This window comes from Kryptolebias marmoratus, linkage group LG6 (genome assembly GCF_001649575.2).
Source record: "Kryptolebias marmoratus isolate JLee-2015 linkage group LG6, ASM164957v2, whole genome shotgun sequence".
Taxonomy (NCBI): domain Eukaryota; kingdom Metazoa; phylum Chordata; class Actinopteri; order Cyprinodontiformes; family Rivulidae; genus Kryptolebias; species Kryptolebias marmoratus.
The window spans coordinates 8,462,199-8,487,071 of NC_051435.1; the positions used below are offsets into that span (position 1 = coordinate 8,462,199).

Below are 24,873 nucleotides of genomic sequence, written 5' to 3' on the forward strand. Positions count from 1 at the left end.
AATAAGAAAAATCTAGTTATTTCCATGCAGTGTCCAGAAAGAGGTGTTGTTCAGCTTGTAGGGCAGCACAACTGCTTCCACCCACCTCCATCATCATCATCATATGAAATTACTTTTTGTCACAACAAAAAATAGTGGCTGGTAAAAAAAATTTAATTTCCACCCCTGACAGTGATGTGTTGGAAATGTTGAAGAACTGAATAAGGTTTATTTTATTTTTTTATGTTTAACCCTGTTGTGGCCTTCTGTCACAGCTTCTCTCTCTCTCTCTCTCTCTCTCTCTCTCTCTCTCTCTCTCTCGTTCAGGAGGGTTAAAGTTCCTCCTCATCATTGTGCAAATCAGTTTCATTAAACATCTAAAGGGAGTAGCTGCTGCTAAAATTAGATCTGCTCTGTGAATGACTGCTTAATTTGTTTAAGTGGTATTTAATTGGTCAGACTGTGTTTGTCTGTAATTAGGACTGATTAAAAGTACGGGTGGAATTAGAAGTTGGATTTAAGCACCGAGTCCTTCTACGGTTGACTTATCCTGGCAAAGGTCTTTATGGCTGCAGTTTGTATGTTTTTGTCAAGTGATGCACAGATCTCTGTCTAGTTGAATACTCGGGGGATCTTATGCCATGTTCCATTAAAGGATTAGCAAATGGCAACTATGAATATTTTTCATTTCACTGGATGTAAAAGCTGTTCTCTCCCTCTTCTAAATGGGTTTTTCTTATCTATCGGAAGGCTAAAATATGTTTGTGTTTGATTGAATTGATAATTCACTTTATTAGACAAGCCAAATAGTTGACCACAGACATGATACGATGAAGTGAAGTTTTTCTCTGTTTTTGTGTCTTTTCTCTCAGCCTGCTTTGCGGAACGCGGACCTGGAGAGAAACGGCCTGTATCCGTTCACAGGCCTGCCGGGATCTCGACACTCGTGTATTTATCCCGCCCAGTGGAACCCCTCTTTTTTAAGTGACGATTCACGGAGAAGAGACTACTTCTAAGAAGTGCCCCCCTCCCACTTTGGACCCAGACAGAAACAAACTCCTACTGTTACACTTCTGATGGTTTTCTGTCACCGTGAGAAGAATGAAATGTGAGCTGTGCTCTTTTAAAGACTCATCTATTTAAAATCAGGGCTGCACACTAAATATGTAAATGTTTGGGTGTGTGTGTGTGTGTGTGTGCATTTTCACTTAAATGTTTTTGCAAGTGAAATATATTCCCTTGCGACCACATCAGTGTTTCTGCATGTTCTGAATCATTTACTTCAACTCATGTATAGACTGCTGCAGTGGTGTTTAATGTGTTTTTGTTTTTAATGCAGCAATTGAGTCTCAGCTTCAGTGCAAAGATAAATGGTCCATTATAGTTTAGATCATGTCTCCCTCTCCTGTTGCCAGCTAATGCTGTCAGATAACAACACTGCATTAAAGATAAATAAAAACTCACCAGAAATGGGAAAAAAAACACAACAGCAGCAGATTGTGATGTGCATTAAAAAGACCAGAACATGCAAAAACACAGATACTGCAGCTCTTGATGTGCTAAAATATGAATATGTGTGCACCACTGCTGTAATCTCTTTTGATAACAATCTGAGAATAAGTTATTCATGGAACATGATAATAACAAACCACTGAAAAATGCACAAAGTCTGGTTTTATGCTGACAATGACTACAGGTCTTTGTAACCCTGTTATTTATTCCATGTTCTGTCTAAGTTGCCTATGTGTAGCATGATGACTGTCTCATTTATACACACTGACTGACTTTAAAGGGATAAACCTGAGGCTTTAAGCATATGAGTGAGTTTATGTGTGTGTGACAAAGAGGGTGTGTGTGTGTGCTTAAGCAATAACAAAAGAACTGAATGTAAAGATGTTTCATAATTAGCTATTTCTGTCATGAGTTGTTATGTTTCTGTTTTTCTTTATTTGTGTTGTATGACATGTTGCTTCTGGCGTTTTAGTCAGACGTGTTTATTTAAATTAAAATATTGAACAGCTGTCAGATTTTTTCATGTTCTGTCTCTGTTTTGTGTTCTTTAATTTGATTTTCAAGCACCAAATTATTTAGAGCATGGATTTTGTGACTAAACCAATGTTGTTGAACTGCTGGAGCTACAATTTGAATTTGAGTATGCCTCAGAGGCAACACTGCATTACCATTAGTTTTACTTTTTAAAACGTTTTATATGTTTTATGTCTAAAGTGAAAGTTTGTGAAACCTCCAGAGCTCTCTTGACTGCTACATATTTACAAACCTGCAGATTTTCACACAAAGTCCACCCCAACAAAATCAATAAAGGGAACCAGTTGTGTTTGCAAACAAAAAAAACCTTTTTAATATTATTCACACAAGTGTTTGACCAACGAAGCTCACAGGATGTTTAATAACCAAGCTTTCATTCTTCCAAAGCTCAAGAATCCAAAATTAGCAAGAAAGCAAGAAAAAAAAACCAAACCTTTTCTCACATATATTGTTGCCTCCTTGTAGTTTACTTGGGATTTCACACACACACACACACACACACACACATTATGGATAACATTTTCTAGATGTGATCAGTCCTACAGATTAATTTCTAGATGTTGAGTTTTGCATCATTGGCTCACTGCTCTGCTACATTTACTCTGACAAACTCTTGGAATTTACATTATTAATTCCCAGGTACAGTAACATGTAAATGTTCACTTGATACGAAGCCATGGAGAAAGTTTAACAACAGGCTTGTTTTGTTCTGAACACTTATTTTTTAAAATCAACACAAAGGAGGTTTTGAACTGTTTGTTTCACACTCAGACATCCAACGGTTCACAAACGCATACAGGCTGTTTGTAAAGCAAGAGATGATGAAACACAGTGGTAAGTGTGCCCTTGTTACATATTTTAAATGTGTTATTGGCACAGTAACAACTTTATTATTTTTAATACAACACAATGTCTGTGATTTTTTTAATTTGAGAATTTCTCCTGGGTTGTAAATACACATTTATCATCCATGACAGTGTTTTTTCTGCATAAATGCATAAAATATGTTTGGCTTAACTTCTACTAACAAACCCATATTTTTCCTCTGGGTTAAAAGAAAATCAAACCTGTCACCTGCATGCTTTTAAATGGACTGAACATGGAATTCAGTCTCACGTAAACAAAGTCTTCTTCCTCATCGTCCAAGTCTTTATCTGTTTGTAAATTATTAGGAGCTCCACCTCTTCCATAGCACACACTGCAAAGACATGAACATATTTCCACAGAAAGGCAGCTGCTTCAGTTCTCAGAGGATGCAAGGTCAGATGAAAGTTACATTTTTTAAAAATTATTGTTGTTTATACAGTGCTCTAGTTGTTCTGTTACACTTTTCAGTTCTTTGACTCAAACATCAGTGAAGGTGTTAAAATTGTTAAAGTCAACTATGCATGTTTTAATCCGATTAATTACTGTTTTTGATTAATATTGCCATTATACAATTTGCATATGTGTCATTAAAGCACACACATGGCAGTAAGATGATAAAATATCAACAATGAAAGCAACAACAATCCAAACATGTACTGTCCGTCACGTCCATCATCAACCATCGTGTGCATCACAATGTTTTTCACAGATAATTTCAAACCCGTGTGATTAATTTTCATAATGTATTTGCATGTGATGCAAATATTGCAGAATTGTTACATTAAACAAAGCTGGATTGCCTCCCTGCCTTCCTTCTGTTTTGTCTCCTTCACAAAGGTGAGCAGTGAGGACTGAAGTGTGACTACTTGAGTCAACACCACAAAGATGGACTATCTCACATGGGTTTTAGTGAATGGGCTTCTTGGCTCTGTCAACTTCATTAATAATGCATTTTACATCTTCTGCATGGTGCGTCCGCTTCATGGAGAAAAGATCAAGCAACCTCTTAAGCTTCTTCTGGCCTTTTTGATTTGCAGCACAACCACTTACCAGATGTCAACTTTTGGTGCATTTTTCTCTGAAGAAAAAAATGAAAATGGCAAGGTCGCTCAGATCTCGCTTTTGATCTCAGTCTGCTGTTTGTCCATCAGTTTATCGTCCTCTGTTTGGCTGAACTTCTTTTACTACACCCAGATTGTTCCTGCACAGAGAGCCCTCTTCGTCTGGATTAAGAAGAACATCAAGCCGATCATCTTCTGCAGTATGATTTTTGAAAGCATTTTCAGTTTGCTTGAGTTTACTGTGGTACTTTTTGACACAAATCTTATTGGTTTTGGATTCAATGAAACTTTTTCAAAGTACCAAACATGCCACAATATATCTGTGACAGCTTTTATGCAAGATCCAAAAGACATATATTTTATTCTGAGTTGCATACAGAAGCTTCACTTCTATTTATCTTTTCTTGTAATGATGATGTCCAGTGGTGCCACTGTAGTCTACCTGTGCAGAAACATGAGACGCATGGTTGCAAATGGACAGTCCCTTTCCTGTCCACGGTTCGGCAGCCAGGTGAGGGTCACCATCACTGGCATCATCCACGGGCTTCTCTTTCTATCTTTGGCTATTTGGCGAGAGTACGCTTTTATTTCTACCTGGCAGTCTATATTCATAAGCCCATATATTCGCGCCACGGTCATAAACTTTTACATGTCTGCCTCCACATTCAGTCTGGGAGCTGGTCAGGCTGTATTCAGGCAGAGGCTGGCAGACGTCTGGACCACAGCAGCTCAGTGGTACAAAGCTCTCACAGTGCCACCACCAGACCAAGGAGCATGAGGACCAGAGGACACTTGCATGGGACCTTACCTCCAAACCTGCTGGGATGCAAGCTGCATGTGAGGTGTAAGGTCTGGAGGCACGTCCAATCACAAAAAAAGATACAGATTTATCCAAGAAAGTGATGATTTTTTGTTTTGTTTTGTTTTGCAAGAAAGAGATGCACAGCATGTTTATGTGTGGTCACAAATATGGTCTCTGAAATGTACTCTGAAACAGACAACAAATAAGATATGCTGATAAATTTATTTTCTTTAGTAAAATTATAATTTTAGCTCAGAACAATCTACTAATACTTAGCAATGTTTATAGTTTGTTGTTTTTACTTTGCCTTAATAAAGGACTTAAATTAATGCTCTGCTGCTGTGTTATTTTTATGCTAAAAGGAAAACAAATATGTTCTCAGCTTTTCTGTCAATGATTTACAGCTTTTAATGCAATTAGTATTCAAAACTAAAACCATTAATGCATCACTGGTGGCATATTGCCATTTGATTTGGATGGTAGAGGTCTTATTACCATTTTCAGTACTTCCAGATGTTGACTTTTTGTGACGCTGCTTGTTATAGACCTTCTCACAGCAAAATTAGCACACGTTCATTATAAATGTGCATGTTGGAACATCTTGTCATTTATCTCACTATTAAATCTCTGTCGGCACATCTTTCTGTTTATATGTCTTCAGACTCCTCTTCAGTCTTTGTAGGCACAGTATCAGTTGAGTTAAAGCTTGAATGGCTGTTGCTCTAACCTTGGGGATTTTCAGCACTTCTGTGTGGTAGGATTGATGGAAAAACTGAAAAAACAAAAACATAAAATGAAATAAAAAACTTCATTTGACTTTTGTGCTTAATTTTTTACATCTCACAAACTGAGGTTTTTGGGTATGGATTTTATAACTATATCAAAGAAAAAAAAAAGACATTTTATTTTTCATGCTAACCCTGGTAAAAAAAATGTTGCTATTTTAAATAAGTAACTAAGGTAATTTTTGAAATACACATCTCAGATCACATGATTATACGATCTTGCCAGATGTATCCTGGTTTTTGTCCAACCAATCTTATATATATAAAAAAAGAAAATAAATTATTAAAGTCTGACCAGAATTAGAACTTTTTGAAAATACCATCAAAAGGATATTAACATTAAAAAAAACTTTTTTTTTTTTTTTTTTTTGTAGTTTTAAATTATACAGAATACTGCATATTATAGAGGCCATCATTAGATAATAATGGCGGAAATTTTAATTTGGAAATAATTTAAATGACAGGTGTTAAATGCAGGGATCAAATATGCATACTATAGCTTTTTTCTGCCAAGGGAGATGTGTAAGAATATAATTAGTAAATATAGAGGAAAAAAAATAACTTTGAGATCTTTTTACTCTGCGCTGTGAATAAAATACTACATTCATTTATTTTACTACTAAAACATCTCAAAGATTTATATTTATTATCAACTTTCTTCTTTCACTGTGAAGTTATAAACCGGATTATTCAGTTTGTGTCATTGAGTGCTGCCGTGTCTGAGCTTCACAGCGGACCATGAAGGCAGCACGACTCTAGCCCCGCCCCTTCTCGCTCCTTGACGTTGACTCCTCGGTTCTCCGCTCTGTCAGCAGTTGGTCCGAGGAGAAGGCGCAGGAAGCAGCAGAAGGTCCTGGAACGGGAACGGATTTGTTGGTACTCCTTTCACAAACAGGCATAAGAGTTAAAAAAAAAACTTACTTATTTAAAAGCATACTTTTAGATGAACTGTTCTGACACGGGGAAAAAAACTAAAGGACTCATTTAGCCGTACATTTTTACTGGAAAACGAGCGATGTTTCATCAACGGTTTGCCGTCTTCTTGTCAGGTGAGTCGCTGAACACTTAAAAACAGACTTTACATGATGTTGCTGATAATGTTGTGTGTTTAGCTGTCTCTCTTTATTCACATTTACATATATTTATATGTGAAAAATACGTTAAGGTTACGTTTGACCCGTAGAGGAGCAGAAGTGCTTGACTTTGACAAACGTTGTGTTTTCCCATCAAAATCCTTTACAGTTGAGTTGTCAGTTAAACGAAAAAAAAAGATTTATCTGCTAAAGATACCATATAAAAAGAACTCACTGCAAACTATGAAATCAAACATAAAAATCGTTATCCTGAGCTCTATTAAATGGTGCCGTTTGGAAGAGTTTACTCCAGTAGTTTTCCAGTTATGTTAAAGTGCAGATCTGAAATGCAGGTACGCACTCAATGTAAACAAAGCACTTCTATCTGCACACTTACTTAACAAATCTGAGCGTAAATACATCGCCATTGTTAACCTATTTTAATTCACTTTGGATGTTTCCATAATTCATTATGAGACAAATATATTACGTCAATTCTGTTTCTTACTTTCTAGTTTTTTTTTTTTTTAACCAGCCTTCCAGACATTGCAATGAACAGCTTTAACCAAATAAATGAAGCAGGATACTGTTCATTTGTTACTAACACTCCTACATACCATTTTTGTCTCCAATAGTTCTCATACTTTTATTGTTTCAGAAACTTTAGATTCCTATCATGACTTTTCCTGAATAATTTACCAGTGAGTGTGTTTCTGTCAGATCTTTCGAGGCGCAGCCTGTGAAGTCTGCAGCCCTGTCGGCGGCTCAGAGAGGGGAATGGCCCCAGCCCTGACCAAGATCCTGAAAAATGGCCACGGGATCCACTTGACCTCTCCTCCTGCCTCGGTCAGAGTGAACTCAGAGGCCAGAGCCACGTGCACCGTGGAGCTGGAGCCTCACATGGGATCTGCAGATGATGGCGACCTCCAGAAAATGCTGAACCTTTGCCTGTTTCGCTCTCTGGACTCCTGCCTTTCTTTGAGGCCTCTGGATCCCCCTCTAAACCCTGGACCTTTAACATGTGTGCAGACATCTGCCAGCCCAGATGAGATAGTGCCCCTAACCAGTCCAGACTCCCTCGCCAGCTTCCTTTCCTTCAATAAATGCCAGAGAGATCCTCATCAAGTGGCCCCTGTTTTCCCAGGTGTCCCAGACATGTTTTTAATCCCTGTTCCTGAGCATAATAGCCAAGAGGCTTGTCTGTTGCATGGACAGAGTGCTTTTCTTGAATGTAGACCAGATGGTGGTGATGTGCATGGCTCCTCTCTTACTCTTTGTCCCTCCTATTCTCATGAGGAGCTCACATCTCGGAGTCACACTCAAATGTATGCAACCCGGCCTACAATGAAGTGCGAGGGATTAGCAGGGATGGCCTGTCCTCCTCCTCCAGCTTCTGTGCAGCCTGGCACGGACGTGTTAAACTTTGACCAGATGGATCTTGAAGCCGGGATGGAAGAGGTTGTAAAGGAGCAGCTCTCCAAGCACGAGGGGCTGAAAAGCAGAGCTTGGAGGCTGCAAAAAGGGCTGCAAGCCCTGCTGGGAGATCACGCTTTGCTCCACTGCAGCCAACAGCTCGAGGGGCTGGAGAAGCACTGTCAACTTGGAGATGCGTCCCTTGACAGTCTAGGCTCTGTACATCACGGTGTAGCACCTCCACCAGCCTGCAGTAATGCTGACTTTTCTGGGCAAGAGTCGTTCACAGATTGGCCTTCCTTTGTAGAGGTCACAGAGTTCTGTGACTCCAGCCAGGTGGTGCTGAGAGGCCTGCAGGAGGCCCTGGACTCTGAGGCCACAGGCAGCAGCAGCTCAGAGGACGAGCCAGAAGAGGACATGGCTCATGGCAAGATTTCATTTGTGTGAGTATCAGCAAGTAGACATAGTTTCCGTTAAAGCTATGGTGCTATCTGTCTAAGACTAAAATTTGAACATTTATAACAGTATGAAAGTGCTGGCTGGTATCAACTGACTGATGATACCAAAACACAATTTCTGCTCAGCACCAAAGTAATCCATGACACCAGGTTCCTTCTTTTGATTGGGCTTGCTTAAATTTTAGTTTAATTTATTTATGTATGATAGCACCACAGTGAGTGTCTTGCTTGCACAGCTGGTACTTCAAGTTAAATAAACCACCTAGAGTTGAGAGACTCTGCAAACCCCACCAACCATAAAATTGAATCATTTCAGTGTCTGATTTGAAGTTAACCACTGATGCCGAAGAACATCCACACACAGCAGCTGCTATTCAGACTGAAATCATCGGCCTGGTTTCGAGTCAGACCAGTGAGGAGTGCACATGGTTGGATTCTCCCTCCGGGCAAGAGGTTTCATGATATGGAAGGTGCAAAAACAGCCACATATATATATTTATTTATTGCTGTAACTTGTACAACTATAAACGTCAAAACTGACGCATATCTAGTTCTTACTGTCAGCTGATGATGGAAGTTTTGCAGAGTTTCAGTGTTTGAGAGCCACAGCACTTCCGCAGAGCTGCATGCTTGTTTTCTTTGGCCCTCGGTGACATTTACATTGTGGCTGTCGCAAAATACGAGTTTTGTGCTTTCAGCTGTGGTGGCTGTTATGACATTTTTTTGAGCCATGCTCTCACACATATTTGTTTCTTTCCGTGCAGCAGTCATAACAGATTCAACTGATGAGCCAGCTCTTTTCACCCACAGGGTAGGAAATAAACACAGCCTTTGCCAGCGAGCCAGCAGTGTTCCTCCCAGTCTCTGCGATCATGCCTCAGTTTTTCCTCTTTGGAGTGTGTGTGTGTAGATGTGTGTGTGTTTGGTTTGACTGCCCGAGGTCCTGACATTCCTGAAATTTTCTTAAAAAAACAAAACAAGTTTTATTGCAACAAATGAGGGTAAAAAGTAGCATTTGCCTTGTGACTGTGGAGACATCTTGTTTTTTTTGCAGTGCTGTAAGTGGCAGGGTAATTTCAACTTCAAGCAACCTTTATTTGAATCAGAACTACATATTTTTAAGTTGGATTTTGTTGGTATTTTGGTCTCAAAATAAACAAAATAATGAAACATTTGGGTTGGGTTGCTTTTGTCTTGGAGCTTTAGAAAAATAAATCAGCAACTTGTTTTTATTCATTGACTAATTCTTCATCATCACTTCTCAAAATTATTTTGAATTTGGTTTCTGAACAAATGGATAACAAATATGTTATATTATATAATATAGACCATTTTTCTGGTTTAAAATAGTGACCAAAAATGATTGGATAAAACATTTAATGACCCTAAACCAAAACTGAGTTGTGTTAGTTTGAGCAGTGAGCAGTGTTTTCTTTTTAGTGTAGTTTTATTTATATCTCTTGTATAATACAGTCCTTTGTCCCCTTCTGTTTCCTGAGTCTGTGTCGTGCTCAGACCTAAAGTGTTCATTGGTTCTGATGTGAGAAAAGATGTTTTATGTGTGGAGGGCTGAGCGCTTGTGTTTTTGTCCTTTTGTTTGGCCAGCTTCTATCATCTTCAGAGTGTTAGCCTGTCTCTTTTCCAACTCTGTTCTCTGGTACAAAACAGTATTTCTGTGATTCAGTGGCAAACTTCCACTGGAGAGATTTTATAGTTTGTTCCTTCTCAGAGAAGAGCAGCTTCTTGCTGGAGAGGTAATGGGATCATTGCTGTTTTTTTTTAAATGAAACTACTTGGTCTTTGCTATTCACAGTTCAAACAATTAAGACAGTCATTTTATATTTGACAGAGTGTGTTTTTACATTTAAATTCAGGACTCACTGCAACAACACTGTCGTGTCTGCAAGTGCCAAAAAACTCAAACAAACCACTTGTTGTAGCTGGACGTTTATCCGGCCAAGAATTTGGCTGCAAAAACTCAAACATTCTCTCTGAAAGTGACAGCTGTTGAGTTGCTGTAATTATGTGTTTTTCAGCACCAGTACTATGAGAAATTGGCAGCTTTAAGGAGCTGCGCGTCAAGAAGTACAAAGCGATTCTCTTCTCCCCTCTTTGTCATCTCCCCCTCTCCTGTTCCGAGTAATGCTTGGCAAAAATTTCTGGAATTTCCTCATTATACAGATGGAAAGAGCTACAGGGCGGCCAAGTCGGGCCATTGTCAGTGTAGGGAAGAGGGCACTAACTGCCTAATAAAATGGATATCAGTTTAGACTCCATTGTTGACACGCTGGCATTGCTTATTGTGGCTGATCTTTTTCATGGTGAACACAGTCTCAGTGTGTTAAGACTGTCAGAAGAAATCTGAGGTATTTGAGTTAATAGGGCAACAGTGAAGTAACTGTCTCATACCATCAATGGCATTGTGAAACTCATTGTGCGCTCCCTGACTAGAGTAACCTTTCAGAGTGTTTGAAGTAGGGGAGTCCCTGCCTGTCCAAGCCAAGGTCCAAGAGCACTGCCATAGCAACTGTTGCACAGCTGAAGTCAGCCACACAAACACACCCACACACAAATACATACATACAAAGAAGATAAATATTAACCGAGCCAGGGACTGATGTTCCATGTAGACAGAAAACAACCAAGTCAACTGAGTTTTACTTTATGGCCTATCTTTCACTCATCTTACTTAATTTTATCTTATGCCCTAAATGAATTGACTCCAAAAACAGCTATCTTGCTCTTATTCTGACCATCCGGACTTTGTTGATTCAGTGTACGCCCTGAACAGATTCTCTTCCTGTGAGGTGGATGCATGAAAGATGAATGCGACATATTATGGAGCTGCATGAGTCAGACCGTCCTTCTCTGTCATCTGTGACCCCCGTGCAGCAGCAGCCGTTGGGAGAGGCAGTGGCTTGAAGAAAGAGTGGAGCTGAGCAGCAGATGGAGCTGGCTGCAGCTGCGTCTGTCTGAACTAGAAGGGAGAATAGAGCAAATGGTAGAGCTCCACCAGAACATCTGCTCCACCAAGGTATGATTAATGTAATACCAGCCAGTCTTCATCATACTAAATGTAACAAATATTAAAAAAATGTGCACCGAGCATTTTTTGGTCAGGGAGGTACAAAACACGGCCTTTAGCGACTTTTCATTGCTGCTGGAGTTAGAAAAAGTGAAATGAAATAAAACTGAAACAAGTTAGACATGAAGTGCAAACAGTTACATCTTTGTGTTTATGTGCGTCTAAGGGTAGGGTGGTGCTTGCAGACCCCCACCCACTGACTGGCAGGCAGGCTCAGCAGACCCTGATGAGAGAAATGACGGGCTCGTCCTGCACAGCATCAGAGGCTGACACTGAACCCTGCAGCCCCACACGTCTCCTGCACAACATAGAGAGACAGGTATTAGTGAGTGACGTGTACACAAACCTATAACTCCAGGTTTAGTAAGTGGTTTGGAAAATATCAGTGTGACACAATTTTTTTTTTTAGTTGCACTGAATGGAAAAGTGCAGAAAAGTGCTTCTCTGTAGTGTTTATTTTATAGTGTGAGTTTGAGAGATTTCTCTAATGAATTACAGCCTGCTTGCTGTTAGATCTGTGAGCTGTTTTGTTAAATTAGAGGCTGCAGGTGGATGAATAAATTGCTGCTGCTTGATGATGTCAGGTGGTTATAATCATCTCAGAAGGAAAGAGCGTAATAATTGTTCCAGCTGTTTAGATTCAGAAAATCACTGAGAGCCTTTTTGGTAATTTAACGTTGTACATAGTCTTAATGGAGCTGAACGTAGATCCAAATATGGTTGTTTCTTTTTTTTTTTTTGGAACAAACATATTTATGCATAAGTAACGTTAAAGATGTGCTCAAAGCACTGTCTGTCTTGATGTAAGACACCAGATGCAGCACCGTGTGCATTAAAAAGAAGCTAGTTTTGCATTTCACACTTCATTTTCACATCCTCGGTGTTTGAAACACTTTGTTTGGGTGGTATCTTCCCTGCAGAGTGCCCAGCTGAGCCAGATTGTAAACAGTCTCGGCTTTTCACCACTCTCCAAACAAGACCACACGGCGAGGGGAAGGACAACCTTCACCAGGTGTGTAACATTTATGTTGTTCATTAGTTTCTAACCTTCAGTAACCATTAATGTATTTGACAGTTTAAATGACTCTTAAAATCAGCATCTAATACAGGAATACATTTCTGTATGTCTATTTTGATCTACTTTAAACTGACTCTATGACTAAAAACTAACCTAACTGTGTTTCTTCATGTAATGAATCAGTTCTCTCCAGCCTGCTTGATGTAAATAACGCCTTTATGTCTTGCTGCCTTTTTAACTCTCTCTGTCTGTGAAGATAAAAGCCATTCCTCCTGATTATTCATGTACACGCGGGTATCAGTAGATATCATTTGTTTGTTGCTGTTATTGGTCAGAAAGATGTAAGGGATCAGTATCTTGAAAAACAGCTTTTTTTTAGTGCATGAGTCATGACCTTGGCCTTTTTATGAGCTCGTCTGATCTTGTTCTTGCAGTGGTCAGGGAGGAGGTGATGGTTTTCTGTCTGGGAGCTCTAGGAGGAGGAGAATGGCCACCAGAAAGCTCTTCAAAGCTGATGCATCGAGTGTGTGTGCTCGCACCAGACCCCTGATTTCCTACCACAAACGCAGACTGTTTAAGTTCAAGTCCTTGGATCCCAAAAGTTCATCGGTATGTTTTATTTTAACTTCTACTTTCTTTATTTTGGCTTTCTGACTACTTGTGGTTTATGGATACCAGAACTGTAATACACATAAACAGTATCTGGTAATGATTAAATAAGAGTAGATTATTACAGAGATGTTGACATACTTCTTAAGATTAGTTTTTCTCCTAACAAAACTTCATGGCAGCTGTGCATAGAACCCATTTAGACTTTGTTTGAAAATTATTTTATTAAACTGATATGATTTACAGTTTTGTGTAAAGTTTATCTTCAGAGCAGTTGGTCTGATTCAAGGTTCAGCCCTGAAATGAAAACATTTTTGAAGTAGGAAATAAAGTTTAAATTTAGACACTTGTTTTAAATAAACAAGAACATATCTTTGTCTAATTCAGTCTGGAATGTGTTGTAATTTTAAAGACTTAAAAAAACAAACAAAACTGAACAAGAAACACTCTTTTTAAAGTGCTCTACTTAGGATCTAACATCACTTAATTATTCTTCAGAAATCAAGAAAGTTGTCGTCGACAGAGTCCCCTTCTTTCTCATCGTCTTCCTGTTTGTGCGGCTCTTGGGATCCAGTGAGCCTGTGTTCAGATCCTGACTGCAGCTCCAGCTCCAGAACTCACCCTTTGGTGTCTTTTTCCTTTGGTAGGCTCGAAGGTTAAATGTTTTCCAAGCTGCAAGTACACTTGCAACGATTTTACTGCTCACTCTTAAAATAAAGTTGCCTTTTTGGTGGAGTTTGTGTGAATGATTCGTCCTAAACTCAAATGTGCTGCTTATGGAAAAAAAAAAACATATAAGGAACTGTGCAGAAGCCCAGAATCTTCGTGTGCAGATGCTTGTTTGGGTAAAATCAGTTTGTAAAACGGGCTGTAATAGTTTATTTTTTTGGAGCTTTGGCTTCCTGTGAGCTGCAATAACAACTGGTCATTTGGTGTCTGAAACTGTAATATTTTCAGTATTTGTTGTCAAGTTTGTGTTATCTCCTCCCAGACTTTCCTACGTGCCATCATTTACAGAGAGCCGTGGCCCGAGAAGAATGGCTTCAAAAACCTTTCAACATCAACTCTCAGCTGTCCAGTCCTGCAAACTCCAGGAGAAACAGCTCCACGCCACGACCCAACAGTGAGAGCCATACAAGACACCTTCTTCACCGTTTCTCTTTAGTCTGCTCTTTTTGTATTAATGTCATTGTTTTTGTCTTGTAAATGATTAACTTTATAAAACCAATCATAGATGAAGAATGTGCCACATTTAAGAAAACTCTGAGCTGTGGGTTGTGATCAATGTCAAAGCAGTGACTCTGACGTCAGGATAGCCTCCCAGCCTGGACTCGGTCTGTCTGAGCCAGCTGCACAGCCAGAGACCCCACCCATCCGGGACACAGATTGTTTGTCTCTCTTCCATCAGGGAAGAGATTCTGGACTTTAAAAACTACGAAGCAGTAGATTGTGGAGCAGCTTCTTCCCCACAGCTGTTGCCTCCATGACACCCTCCCCCTCAAACCCCAGCCACCACCTACCCCAGGAGAACATTAGAGTTAAATAGAATAGAAATATGTGTGTTTATATAGCTCGTCTTCTTCTTCTTTATTTTTTTTTATTGTTTTTGCACTGTTGTTGATTGCTGTGAGTTGCCACACAAGTTATTTTGTACATTTACCTTGACAATAAAGCAATTTAATAGAATTTTAATTTAGGAATTTCATACAAAAATAAGCAAAACATTGAGATGCAATTTAAAAACTGCTTGGAATCCTTGATATAATTTTTACCTCCTCCTCTGCTGCTGTGATGGAGCTGAAGTAACTGAAGAACTCATTACTTCTCACATCAACTCAATGTTTAATGGTTCTTTCTTTCATTAGAATCTGGCCCAGAGCAGTTCTAAATGTATTTAAAATGAGTAGGTATTTCAGCTGTTTTATGATGTATCTTTGTACATTTTTTTTGGGAATTTTAATAAATGTAGATTTGCTCCTGTGGCAGCACGTTCAGTGGACCTGCAGACTGCTTTGTGTACAGTAGTGACAAAAAGCTGACTGAAACATTGGAGACAAAATAAGAAGAACTGAGAGAAGGCGCACAATAGAAGCAGATTGAATAATGATGGAAATGTCACAGGCACAGCCCTCTGCTGATTTTGTGTCAGTGTTAATGATCTCATTCTCCTTAGTCAATAGCAGAAAAAGGCTAGCAAGTAAAAAGAGATGAATCAAAAATGAAAATATGGCACATTGCAAGACATAAGTAACCTTTTAAATTAATGAGGTTATTAATCTTTGACGATTAAGCTTAAACCTTTTTCTTGTGAAGAATATGCATTCTGTTAAATCCAACAACTTCATTTCTCTGTCTGTGTCTCGCTACAGGTTCCAAATACAAGAAACATGCACGGCGTCAGAAAAGAGTGCTTATGGGTCTGTCACCAATCAGGTCATCGGGATCTGCTTGGACTCATCGCAGCAGCGTCAGTCAGAGGAGAAGGAAGATGGGACGGACCCGCAGGCTGACTGATGGTGTGTGAGCTGTGGATCACGCTCATTAAACACAGCATTGTTTCTGACACGTTCAGTGTTAATCATGTTCTCACCAGTTATTTTTAGGATATGGCCTCTTTCCCAGACAGTCTGGTATAAATACTGTGTATGTGTGCGCACACCTAGATGATCAAGAAGTCCCGTACCAGCTGTGTGATCTGGGAGAGAGTTCAGTTGATGTGTTTGAGGAGACCTACACACAGATCGCACACAGCCAGGCCTCTCAGGTAAAACTTCATCACAAATGAATATTTGTGGAGTGTTCAGCGGTTTTTGTTCTGGGAATATGGACGCATGTTAAATCAGGTCAGCTCTCAGGTGACTGAGGATTCACATACACAGGACCCTGTGTGGAAAGTTGGCATTACTTTTTACTGGAAAAACAACAGCATGGTTTGTTCATAAGGTCTGCACTCATACGTCAGCATATTTCCTGTTTGCTTCTAGGGCTTTGTCCGCAAACGCCAGAGAGACAGCATGTACAACATCAACAACATTGTCATTCCTGCGTCGCTTTGTAAAGTGGAGAAACTGCAGTACAAAGACATCCTGACGCCCAGGTGTGAAGCATTACTTCTGCAGAGTTCAATTATTTCAGTTTTTGTATAAACATATTTTTAATCCTGTATTTTTTGTGGTCATTATAAGCTTGAACATTGTGGGTTAAATATCTCTTTTTGCCTTAAAGTAGTTTTAGATTGTATTTGCCTGATTTGAGAAAAAATGATGCAGATTGATTCTTCACTTTCAACAACAAATTGAATCCATCATCCATTCCTCTTCTTTTCAGTTGGCGACTAGTTGACATTCAGTGCCTGACAGAGATGGACAACAAGGTGGGGCAGATATTTCCTTGTTCATCTGGGGTTAAACATCTTAGTTTCACTTGTGAATGAACCGTAACTTTCATTTTTTTGTGTCCCTTTGCTGTGAACAGATCGAGGATCTCAGTGATGACGTCTTCGCTCGGAGGCACCTGGCTTTGGAGCAGAAAGAGAAATTGCGCTGGTCATCCTGGGAAAAACGAAAGGGCTGCCGGCGCCCCATGAGGTGGATACACACACGCACACACAAACTGACTCGTGTGTAAATGCACAGCAAAAATAGTTTGCTTTTCAGCTCTGTGATTCTGACAAATAAAATGTTAGTCTTTTAAGACTGCTGCAGCTGTTTGAAAGCTCGTTTTATTCATCAGTTTGTCTGACAACAGAGTGCTGAGAAATGTTCTCATTGACTTTCATGGGGATTGCTTCTCTTTCTTTCTTTCTTTTCTTTTTTCCCCCAGATCTGTGAGCAGGCTTTCAGGCAGTGGGGGCAGGATGTGCACATCAGGAGAGGAGAGCTCTGTGGAGGGGAATTGTGCTCAGCTGGATTCTGATGAGCAGCCAGGGTCAGAGGAGTGGCTGGTAAGATGAAAATCACAGCAGCTGAAACATCGGCTCTTCAAGACAAACTGAGAACATGGCAGTAATCCACCTAACAGGGAGTTTTTCTTTTGGCTCTGACACATTATTTGTTATCACTGATGTGTGGTTTACTCTGGATTTATCCTTCCAGTTATTTGCAATATGTATCCTTTTGATAGTACTTTCTATAATTGGTGCAAACCTTCAAAGTTATACTTTATTCTTGTTTAAAAATTCAGCAGATCACTTTATCTTCAACTGACTTTTTTACCTGATAAATATACTGTTTTATAACTCACTGTCAATATTTAAACTTGGCAACCTTGCACTAAAAATACTACAGGACAGTGCTTATTTTAGGATTAGGGTTATTTTTAAGGAATCTGTGCACAAAACAAGACAGACCTGCGTTAAGTGGACCCAATAATGCAAGGTATAATTTAATGTTTGGAGTTTCTGAGGTTTAAACTGTTAAACATGAGCGATGTAAAACCAGTCATAAAATCTACTCTGCTGTAATTACTGTTGATTTCTCTATTCAGTACTTAAAAACATATTTTCTGTCAAATCTATTGGTTAATTTGTCCTCCAGAAAAACAAATAATGTAAAGCAGAGAAATAACTTCAGAACAAAGCATTCAATGCGTTTCTCCGTACAGCTTCTGTGAGCTCCGAAGCCTCGATGGCTTCCTGAAGAAGACTACACGGAGACACTTGTCTCAGCTTGTTTTCTCTGATGCAGCTCTGATTGTAGGACTCTTTGCTTTGCTTTGATTGGAGAGGGAATGAGTTGCTACTTGACTAGACTTCCTTTATCAACCTACTCATCTCCCCAAATATGTCCCTCCTTCACTGCGGCGCACTTCTTCTGTACTTCATCATCCGAACAAACCACGATTGAGGCACAAGTTTATTAGCGTTGCAGAAGCGATAAAGTCCTCAGAGAATGAGACCAATGAAGGGTTTTACATTCTGTGTTTACAATTAGGAAAAAATATGCTAAATGAGTTCTGAATAAAAACATTTATGGCATATATAAACTGCATTCTCGATGTCCCGCAGCCTCAAGCACCTTGGAAGCCCCGACTCTTTCCTTTGGATGATGTTGAAGAAGCCTCTTTGCTTTCTGAAGCTGAAGTCCCATCTGGGTGGAAAGAGTCCAGCTCTCTTTCCTGCTCATCAAAGCACTCCAACTCACATCTCTCCCCAGCTCAGTCAGTTTGTAATATACTGCCCTCTTATGGACAAGGAAAGAACTGTACTTCCAATGGCAGCTGAGGCAGCGGCATTGGTAAGTAATGCATTTTTACAGTGTAAAATGTAGGGTTGTCTTTCATGTTTGCTGAATGTCTTTATTATGTTGTATTTATCAGCTGAATTATTCACTGTACTGTCTTCTTCAGACCTCCTCACATCAGGACCCATGAACCAAACCTGATGGGTATCTGAACACATCACTGAGGACATGGATCTGATGTAATTGGCTGAGGACTTTGACGCAGAAGTGATTATTTTGTATTGTGACGTGTGTCACAGTAGTTCTGGCTGGCCTCTGTGGCTCCTGCTACACCTTCAGGTTTTAATGTTAATGAGGTACTGTATGTAAAGTAATCCAGAGCAGCAGGTCTTCTGCAGGGTCAGCTTTGTGCACCGTTTGTAAATCTCACATACTATTTATCTCCATGAATGTCTTAAAATGTACATAAGAAAATATGTTAGTAGATGCATATATTTATGTAACTTTTACTTGTTTTACATGTGTTGTGGATTTTATACAAGCTGTCATTTTGTATCTGCTTTTATGAAAAAACAAAACATTACCGTCAGTAAACATAGTGGATTTCATGCTTTGCTTTCTGGTATGTGTGTTATTTTTCAGATTTCTGAAGAGTCATTCATGTTTCTCAAATACAAAATATCTAATTTAGGTGGCCAGAACACTGATCTCAACATGCTTCATCCTCTCCCAATAAAACGATCTTCTTTGAGTCAAAGAGTAAAATCGACAACCTTCAGGTTTCAGCATCGCCTAATGTAACTGGAAAACGCTGCAAATGTTTTTAAAAGGATTTCTACCATGAGTAAAAACGTAAATTTGAAAAAAAAAAAAAAGAATTTCAGTATGGTTGTTAGGCTCTGGCACAGAAAATCTGGAATTAAAATACTTTTCTAATTTTGGCTGCTATTTAATTCTCAAAAAATGAACACATTTTACATTTTATTACTGTAATGTGAAACATGCCTTTAATTCTTGCAAAGTCTGATTACCTTGGCTATGACTTAATGATGGATGAATGAATTTGAGTTGGTGTAAGTTACTGGAGATGCTTGCTACAGTGAAACATTTTGTGCTTTAAGTCAGAATGTGTAACAGGTCTGATGTGCAGATGTTATAAACCTCATTTACATCCGTTTCATCCATCCATCCATTTTCTTTACCCGCTTTTTCCTTTCCAGGTCTCGGGCTTAGCTGGTGCCTATCTCCAGCAGTCGCTGTGCGAGAGGCGGGGTTCATTTACACAGGTGAATGTTAATTACAGAATGAGAAATTAGAAAGCAGGGATTATAATAGTCTGATTCCAGGTTTGTAGAGGTGAATCGGATTAAACGAGACTTCAGATGTAATCTGGAGCAAATCCTTTAATTCTCTCCAGGATCCCTTCTGTAGTTCATGTTAGTTTGCATATTCATTAAAAAATGCATACATGACTTAATCCTTCAAAGCACAAACAGACTAGATTCTTTAACATTTTTCTTGCAGTGGACTCCGTAGATATAAAGCTTCCTTCTCACTCTGTTCTGTTTGTTGCCGTCTTCAGGTGATGTAATTTGGAGATGTTGCCTCAGTTAATGAGACACACCAGTTTTATATTTCTAACAGAAGATCAGCCTTATTATTTGTGTCATTGTGAAAGCTAAAGAAACCCCTGGTGGCCCCGCTGGAGCCAGATTGGTTCCCAGGATTAGAGCACGTCTAACTGTATTTGATTGAACTAAAATCATAAGAAAAAATACGTTATATATAATTTTTGTAGGTAAGTATTCAATCAGACCAGTTCAAATGTGTATCAGCCTGCTACACGAGTGTAACTACAGCAGAAGGCCTGTAGAGGGCGTCCTAGTATAATAGTTTGAATAAATTAAGGCACAGAAAAAAGGAAATAATATATTCTGCCTTTTTATAGCACCTTAAACGTTAAAGATGATGTAACTGTGGACTTTAGAGTCTATATATTTGATATAAAGTAGTTAGACGAGCTGTTTTAACTGTATTTATGTGTTTTTGTTTATGTTACTTGGCCGTCTAATGAATTGTTAACATAATTCAGCACTCATTTTTTTGTATAAGTTTGTTATTCTTTGCTAAAAGATTTAAACTAGCATCCAGTTAAACTGATGACTCAGGTTTTGGAGTTTTGCTACAAATGCTGTTTTTTTTTTTTCATTTATGACTTTAAAAGCAAAACCTGTGAGGCTTTTTTGTATTGGTGTGTCTCAAAACTATCAAATTTAGTATTCAGTTTATGATTTAAAGCTAAATTTGTAAAATAAATGTGCAACAGAAATTATAAAACAACTGTAGAAAAAAAACTGCTCAATTTGTGCCATAATATAAATAGGTACTTGTAAATATGGCAAAATCTTTAGTTAATTAACTTATAATCACCTTGTTATAATTTTCACTGAAGTTACACCGTATTTGATCAGTCTGTTTGAAGGAATGCAATAAGATTGTTCTTGTTAGCCACTTGTGTTCGTGTGTATCAAAGGTTTTGCACAGTACCGTAGTGTCTGCCTGCCTGCGCGTCTCCTCCGTGGATTACGGGAAGCAGGCTGCGGCGCCTCCGTGTCCGACAGAGCCGGAGTTGGACTGGAAGACACTGCGCCGAACAGGTAAAGGGGAAAAAAAAAAAAAAAAAAGGGCTGAAAGGCACGTCTTTATCTCTCTGTCATCATTTTCTACTTAAACCCTGAGATGTTGCGAGTTAGAGGTAAGTGAGTGGACCTTTTAATGAGCTGCAGCTGACATAATGAGGTGCGCGCTTCCAGGATCGGGATGCATTGTTCGGCTGCTCGGTGCACAGGAGAAGAACCGGCTGTCGGCTCTTGTGAGTGTGAGATGTGGCGTGTCATCCCGGTTTAAATGGATTTACTTTGATGTGACATCACAGCTGAGCAAAAGATTTAGAAAACCCAGTTTCTAACCTTCTGATTGACCCGATTGTCTGGTTTTTCTTTAGTGGGGGGTAATTACGCACTTGTTTTCCAGAAGGTCTGAAATGATGTCTGCATTGTGCCACTTGAAGGCTTCACCTACTGCGGTGGCTGCAGGAACTTGCTGCGGTGCCTGTGTGTGGTCAGAAGCCTTTCAAATAACACATGACATCCATTTTTAATATTAGGTAGTTGTAAAATAAACTATATATATATATATATATATATACATATATATATATATATATATATATATATATATATATATATATATATATATAACATTTTCCTCCCTAATGACAGAGATGGAGAAAGGAGTGCAAGACCGGGTGCTGAGTCATATTGGCGAGCCCCTCTCTGATTGATCACTAAATCTGCATCCCTGCTATTATCATCACCTTTCTGTTGGACATAACTGTAGCCTCTGCATTTATATCGCTCAGCTGATTCATTTTGTTTTAATTTTACACATGAAAACTGCTTTCATTGCTCCATCATACCCCCAATGCAGCAGATTTGTCTGTAAAAGCCCGTGATGTTTCACCTCTGAAAGGGTTTTTCTCTCTCCCTCTCTCACTGAATGAGATCTGGTGAGCTCATACAAGATAGATTTCCTACATGCAGACTTCATTCTTGTCTCATTTACATATGTGGGGGGGTTGGCTATCGATTTCCCTTTGTGGAGTCCCACTTGCTACAGTGTGTGTGTGCACATACATTTAAATGCCTCATGCATTCAAGATGAGGCTGGGATTCATTGAGTCATAAATGAAGTAATGTCTCAGACGAACATGGCTGATTGTTCCACCTCCCTTTGCCTGCTGGGAGCAAGTTCTTCTAATATGATCATTTGGCCGCTACACGTTCTTTCAAGCTTGACTGATAAAGGATAGCGACATGGAAGATCCAAATAAATTTAGGATCTATACTCTGCTGAGTCATGTGCATATATTTAATTCCTTTGTTCTCTGCTATAGATTTTTGTTTTTGCTTTTCAAAGCAGTACTGTCAGGATTTGCAACATCTAAAGCAAGTTGTATAAGTGTAATATATTAGGAAAAATGACTCCTTCCGGCCCTGGTGACAAGATGTAGACTTTGTGACATTCTGTGTTCATGTTGAGCCAGCCAGGTTGTGTTTACAGTTTGTGTTTGGGTAAGGTCTTAGAGTGGACCTCCGAGATGTGCGTGCTGGGTTTTACAATGGCGTGTTTGTTCAGCTCCAGCCGTGGAAGACACCAGTGAAGAACTTTCACTTACAGTCGCCTAGCATTGCTCGTAGCATCGCTAAAATAAAATTATGCTCAGTATTGCTGATGAATGATCGGTTCATTATAAATTAAAATGTGACTAACAAGGCTAGCCCATAAGATTGTGTTAAACAAACTTGTTCCATTGCCGCATGATGACATTTTACAAGAGGCACAAAAGCAAAAGGACACATTGTTCATGAGAGCCATGAAAAAAGAAAACAGAGGGAAAACACACACCTCTGTTTCCTGATGTCCAGTCCATGAAGCAGGGATTGTTGAGGAACATATTTTTTTCACCTCTTAATAAAAGTGTTGTGAGTTTTTTTTTCACCTCTTTTTGTCTTTATTGGACAGTGTTGCACCACAGCAACAATGCAAATATGGACTTTTTTTTGTTAATACCCTTAGGTGCCACATTTTCCAAATAAACCAGAAGTTCCTTAATGTTTTTAAGCCAGATGTTCTCTGCTGTTTGTCGGGAACCGTTGTAATTATCAAAATGGAGGACACGCTTCTTAATCAGGAAGTGTGTCGACTAATTTGAAAACTTTCCCACAATAGTGTTAATATATCAGTATTTTTAATAAGACATTTTATTACAAATATATAACTCAAGGGATGAAACACACTTTTGTCACGTTATTTTTACTAAATCACTGCACTTATTTCTTGTTTTAAAGGAAATTTGTTAAAAGATAAGTCGCTCAGCTGTTGTGTTATCTGAAATTGTCATTGTTAAGCGTATAGCTGGTTACCATGGTGAGCAGTCCAGAAAGAGACAGCGTCTTGGTGAGGAAGCTGTACGGCCTGGTTCACACTCCTGTGGTGGCACTAAGTGTAGATCAGCTTTACCTAAGCCCTGTGTGTGAGTAAGACAACTTAATCCTGATTTCCACAAAGATACACAGTCAACTGGACAGGGATACCACCATGTACAGACTCACAAACACAAACAGTTCTCATTTGTCACATTTAAATGTTGACATAATGTTGTGTGTGTAGTTATCTGTGTAAAATAAAAAACTTTCAGTTGTAGTTTTGGCAGCAGCACCAAAGCTACACACTGTAGCACACAACTAACAAGCCTTCCACCTACTGTACCTGTCAGCCTTTCAGCCTCGCTGACTCTAGAGTTCTCTTGTCATAGTTTATCACAGCGGTCAGTGTGTTTACAAAGCAAAGGAACACGTTAAAGCTTCGTTATTGATTAATTTTACCATTTAATTCTTTCCCACTAGAGCGTTGGGGATTTCAAACAGATAAAAGAAGTTTCTTGCTCTGGACTGTCTTTGGATTTGGACATTTTTGATTTCTACATTTTGGAATGAGAGGACCTCAGGTTGTCCTCTCCAATCGAACACCGGGGGTTCAATCCCCAAGCCTGCCATGTTTGGAAGTGTCCTAAAGACACCTAATACCACCATTGCCATACATATGCTTACTGGTCTGTGAATAAGAGTGAAAAAGTGCTGCATTCAGAGTGCCGAGTACACCAGAAAATGTTCTAAGAGTAAACGAGAAACATGTTTTAAAGACTTTTGTTGACCATCTACTACTAATTTATACCTTAGAAATTAGTCAGATTTTTCTTCATCTGTTTAAATGACCTTTTTTGTTGGTTTGTAATCAGCTAATTTTTGTTTCTCCACCACACTCTCTCACGTGTGTGAGTGCATTTAGGTCCTGCTCAGAACTCAGCCATCACAAAGTGGTCTTAATCCAGGATTATCTGTCATACACTGCACTTAAAGTGGACGTGTCCTATGCTGAAGGACACACAGGAAAATAAAAGTGTAATACCAAGGGCTGGGTAAAGAGAAGGAATGTGGGCACCAGGCCAAGAATCCAAACATACGTGACAGTAATTTAATGTCTTTACCAAAGATCAGGCCAAGCTTTAAGGTCAGTGTATAACAGGTGTGGTGTTGAGATAGTGTTTAAATGGCTTCTGACACGATAAACTGTTATTGTCATGTTCTCAGGTGAGGGACAGGTAAAGGAGCCCCATCCTCTGAAAGGCAATGTGTTGCTTCAGAGGATCAACATTTCTGAAATCATGATTTGAATCTATATTGTAACAGTGCTTATGCAAATAATTCTTGATTTGTCAAATCTTACATTAAGCTTTAGGGTCATAAAATAAATTTGCCTTAATTATTTAATGGTAGTGGAAAATTAAAAGCAAATGCAGTGTAGTATGCTTCAGCTGTTTTGTTTTTGGCACTCCTTTTAGCTGAAGAACCATCACACTGTTCCATCCAAGATAA

At 39.2% G+C, this 24,873-nt stretch overlaps 4 protein-coding genes across 8 annotated transcripts in view; all 4 read left to right on the forward strand.

The window, feature by feature from the left end:
* heg1 (heart development protein with EGF-like domains 1) overlaps window positions 1-2,004 on the forward strand; it is a 12,501-nt gene extending 10,497 nt beyond the window's left edge. For both annotated transcript variants that reach the window (XM_017423819.3, XM_017423818.3), the window contains exon 14: window positions 852-2,004. In XM_017423819.3, coding sequence (XP_017279308.1) covers window positions 852-995 — 144 coding nt within the window. In that variant the 3' untranslated portion in view covers window positions 996-2,004. The remainder of the gene's footprint in view (window positions 1-851) is intronic.
* A 1,773-nt stretch (window positions 2,005-3,777) lies between these two features.
* Window positions 3,778-4,731, forward strand: LOC112450760. The gene has a single exon (XM_025007571.1). It carries the CDS (start codon window positions 3,778-3,780, stop codon window positions 4,729-4,731), a length of 954 nt encoding a protein of 317 aa, XP_024863339.1.
* Window positions 4,732-6,360: 1,629 nt separating this feature from the next.
* kansl1l (KAT8 regulatory NSL complex subunit 1-like) lies at window positions 6,361-19,333 on the forward strand. 4 transcript variants are annotated; one of them, XM_017423802.3, is made up of 16 exons: window positions 6,361-6,589; window positions 7,334-8,469; window positions 11,377-11,518; window positions 11,736-11,888; window positions 12,490-12,581; window positions 13,022-13,196; window positions 13,695-13,839; window positions 14,188-14,319; window positions 15,566-15,712; window positions 15,860-15,960; window positions 16,181-16,293; window positions 16,524-16,569; window positions 16,671-16,783; window positions 17,019-17,139; window positions 18,202-18,430; window positions 18,543-19,333. In XM_017423802.3, the coding sequence occupies exons 2-15, from the start codon at window positions 7,391-7,393 to the stop codon at window positions 18,415-18,417; spliced, it is 2,775 nt and encodes a 924-aa protein (XP_017279291.1). In that variant the 5' UTR covers window positions 6,361-6,589; window positions 7,334-7,390; the 3' UTR covers window positions 18,418-18,430; window positions 18,543-19,333. The 4 variants fall into 4 exon arrangements, with proteins under 4 accessions (XP_017279291.1, XP_017279293.1, XP_017279292.1 ...); XM_017423804.3 differs by having other exon boundaries at window positions 17,031-17,139; XM_017423803.3 differs by having other exon boundaries at window positions 11,380-11,518.
* Window positions 19,334-20,962: 1,629 nt separating this feature from the next.
* The window catches only part of map2 (microtubule-associated protein 2), a 68,664-nt gene continuing 64,753 nt past the window's right edge, over window positions 20,963-24,873 (forward strand). The window contains exon 1 of the mRNA XM_037976192.1: window positions 20,963-21,033. The gene's annotated coding sequence lies outside the window, so the exon portion shown is untranslated. The remainder of the gene's footprint in view (window positions 21,034-24,873) is intronic.

Excerpts from the sequence above, each read along its gene's own strand:
- LOC112450760 (XM_025007571.1), top strand. The coding sequence starts at position 3,778 with ATGGACTATCTCACATGGGTTTTAGTGAATGGGCTTCTTGGCTCTGTC.
- kansl1l (XM_017423802.3), top strand. The coding sequence starts at position 7,391 with ATGGCCCCAGCCCTGACCAAGATCCTGAAAAATGGCCACGGGATCCAC. Across the intron at positions 13,840-14,187 it reads TTTGGTGTCTTTTTCCTTTG|ACTTTCCTACGTGCCATCAT; the intron begins GTAGGCTCGAAG and ends ATCTCCTCCCAG. Across the intron at positions 16,570-16,670 it reads TGACAGAGATGGACAACAAG|ATCGAGGATCTCAGTGATGA; the intron begins GTGGGGCAGATA and ends TGCTGTGAACAG.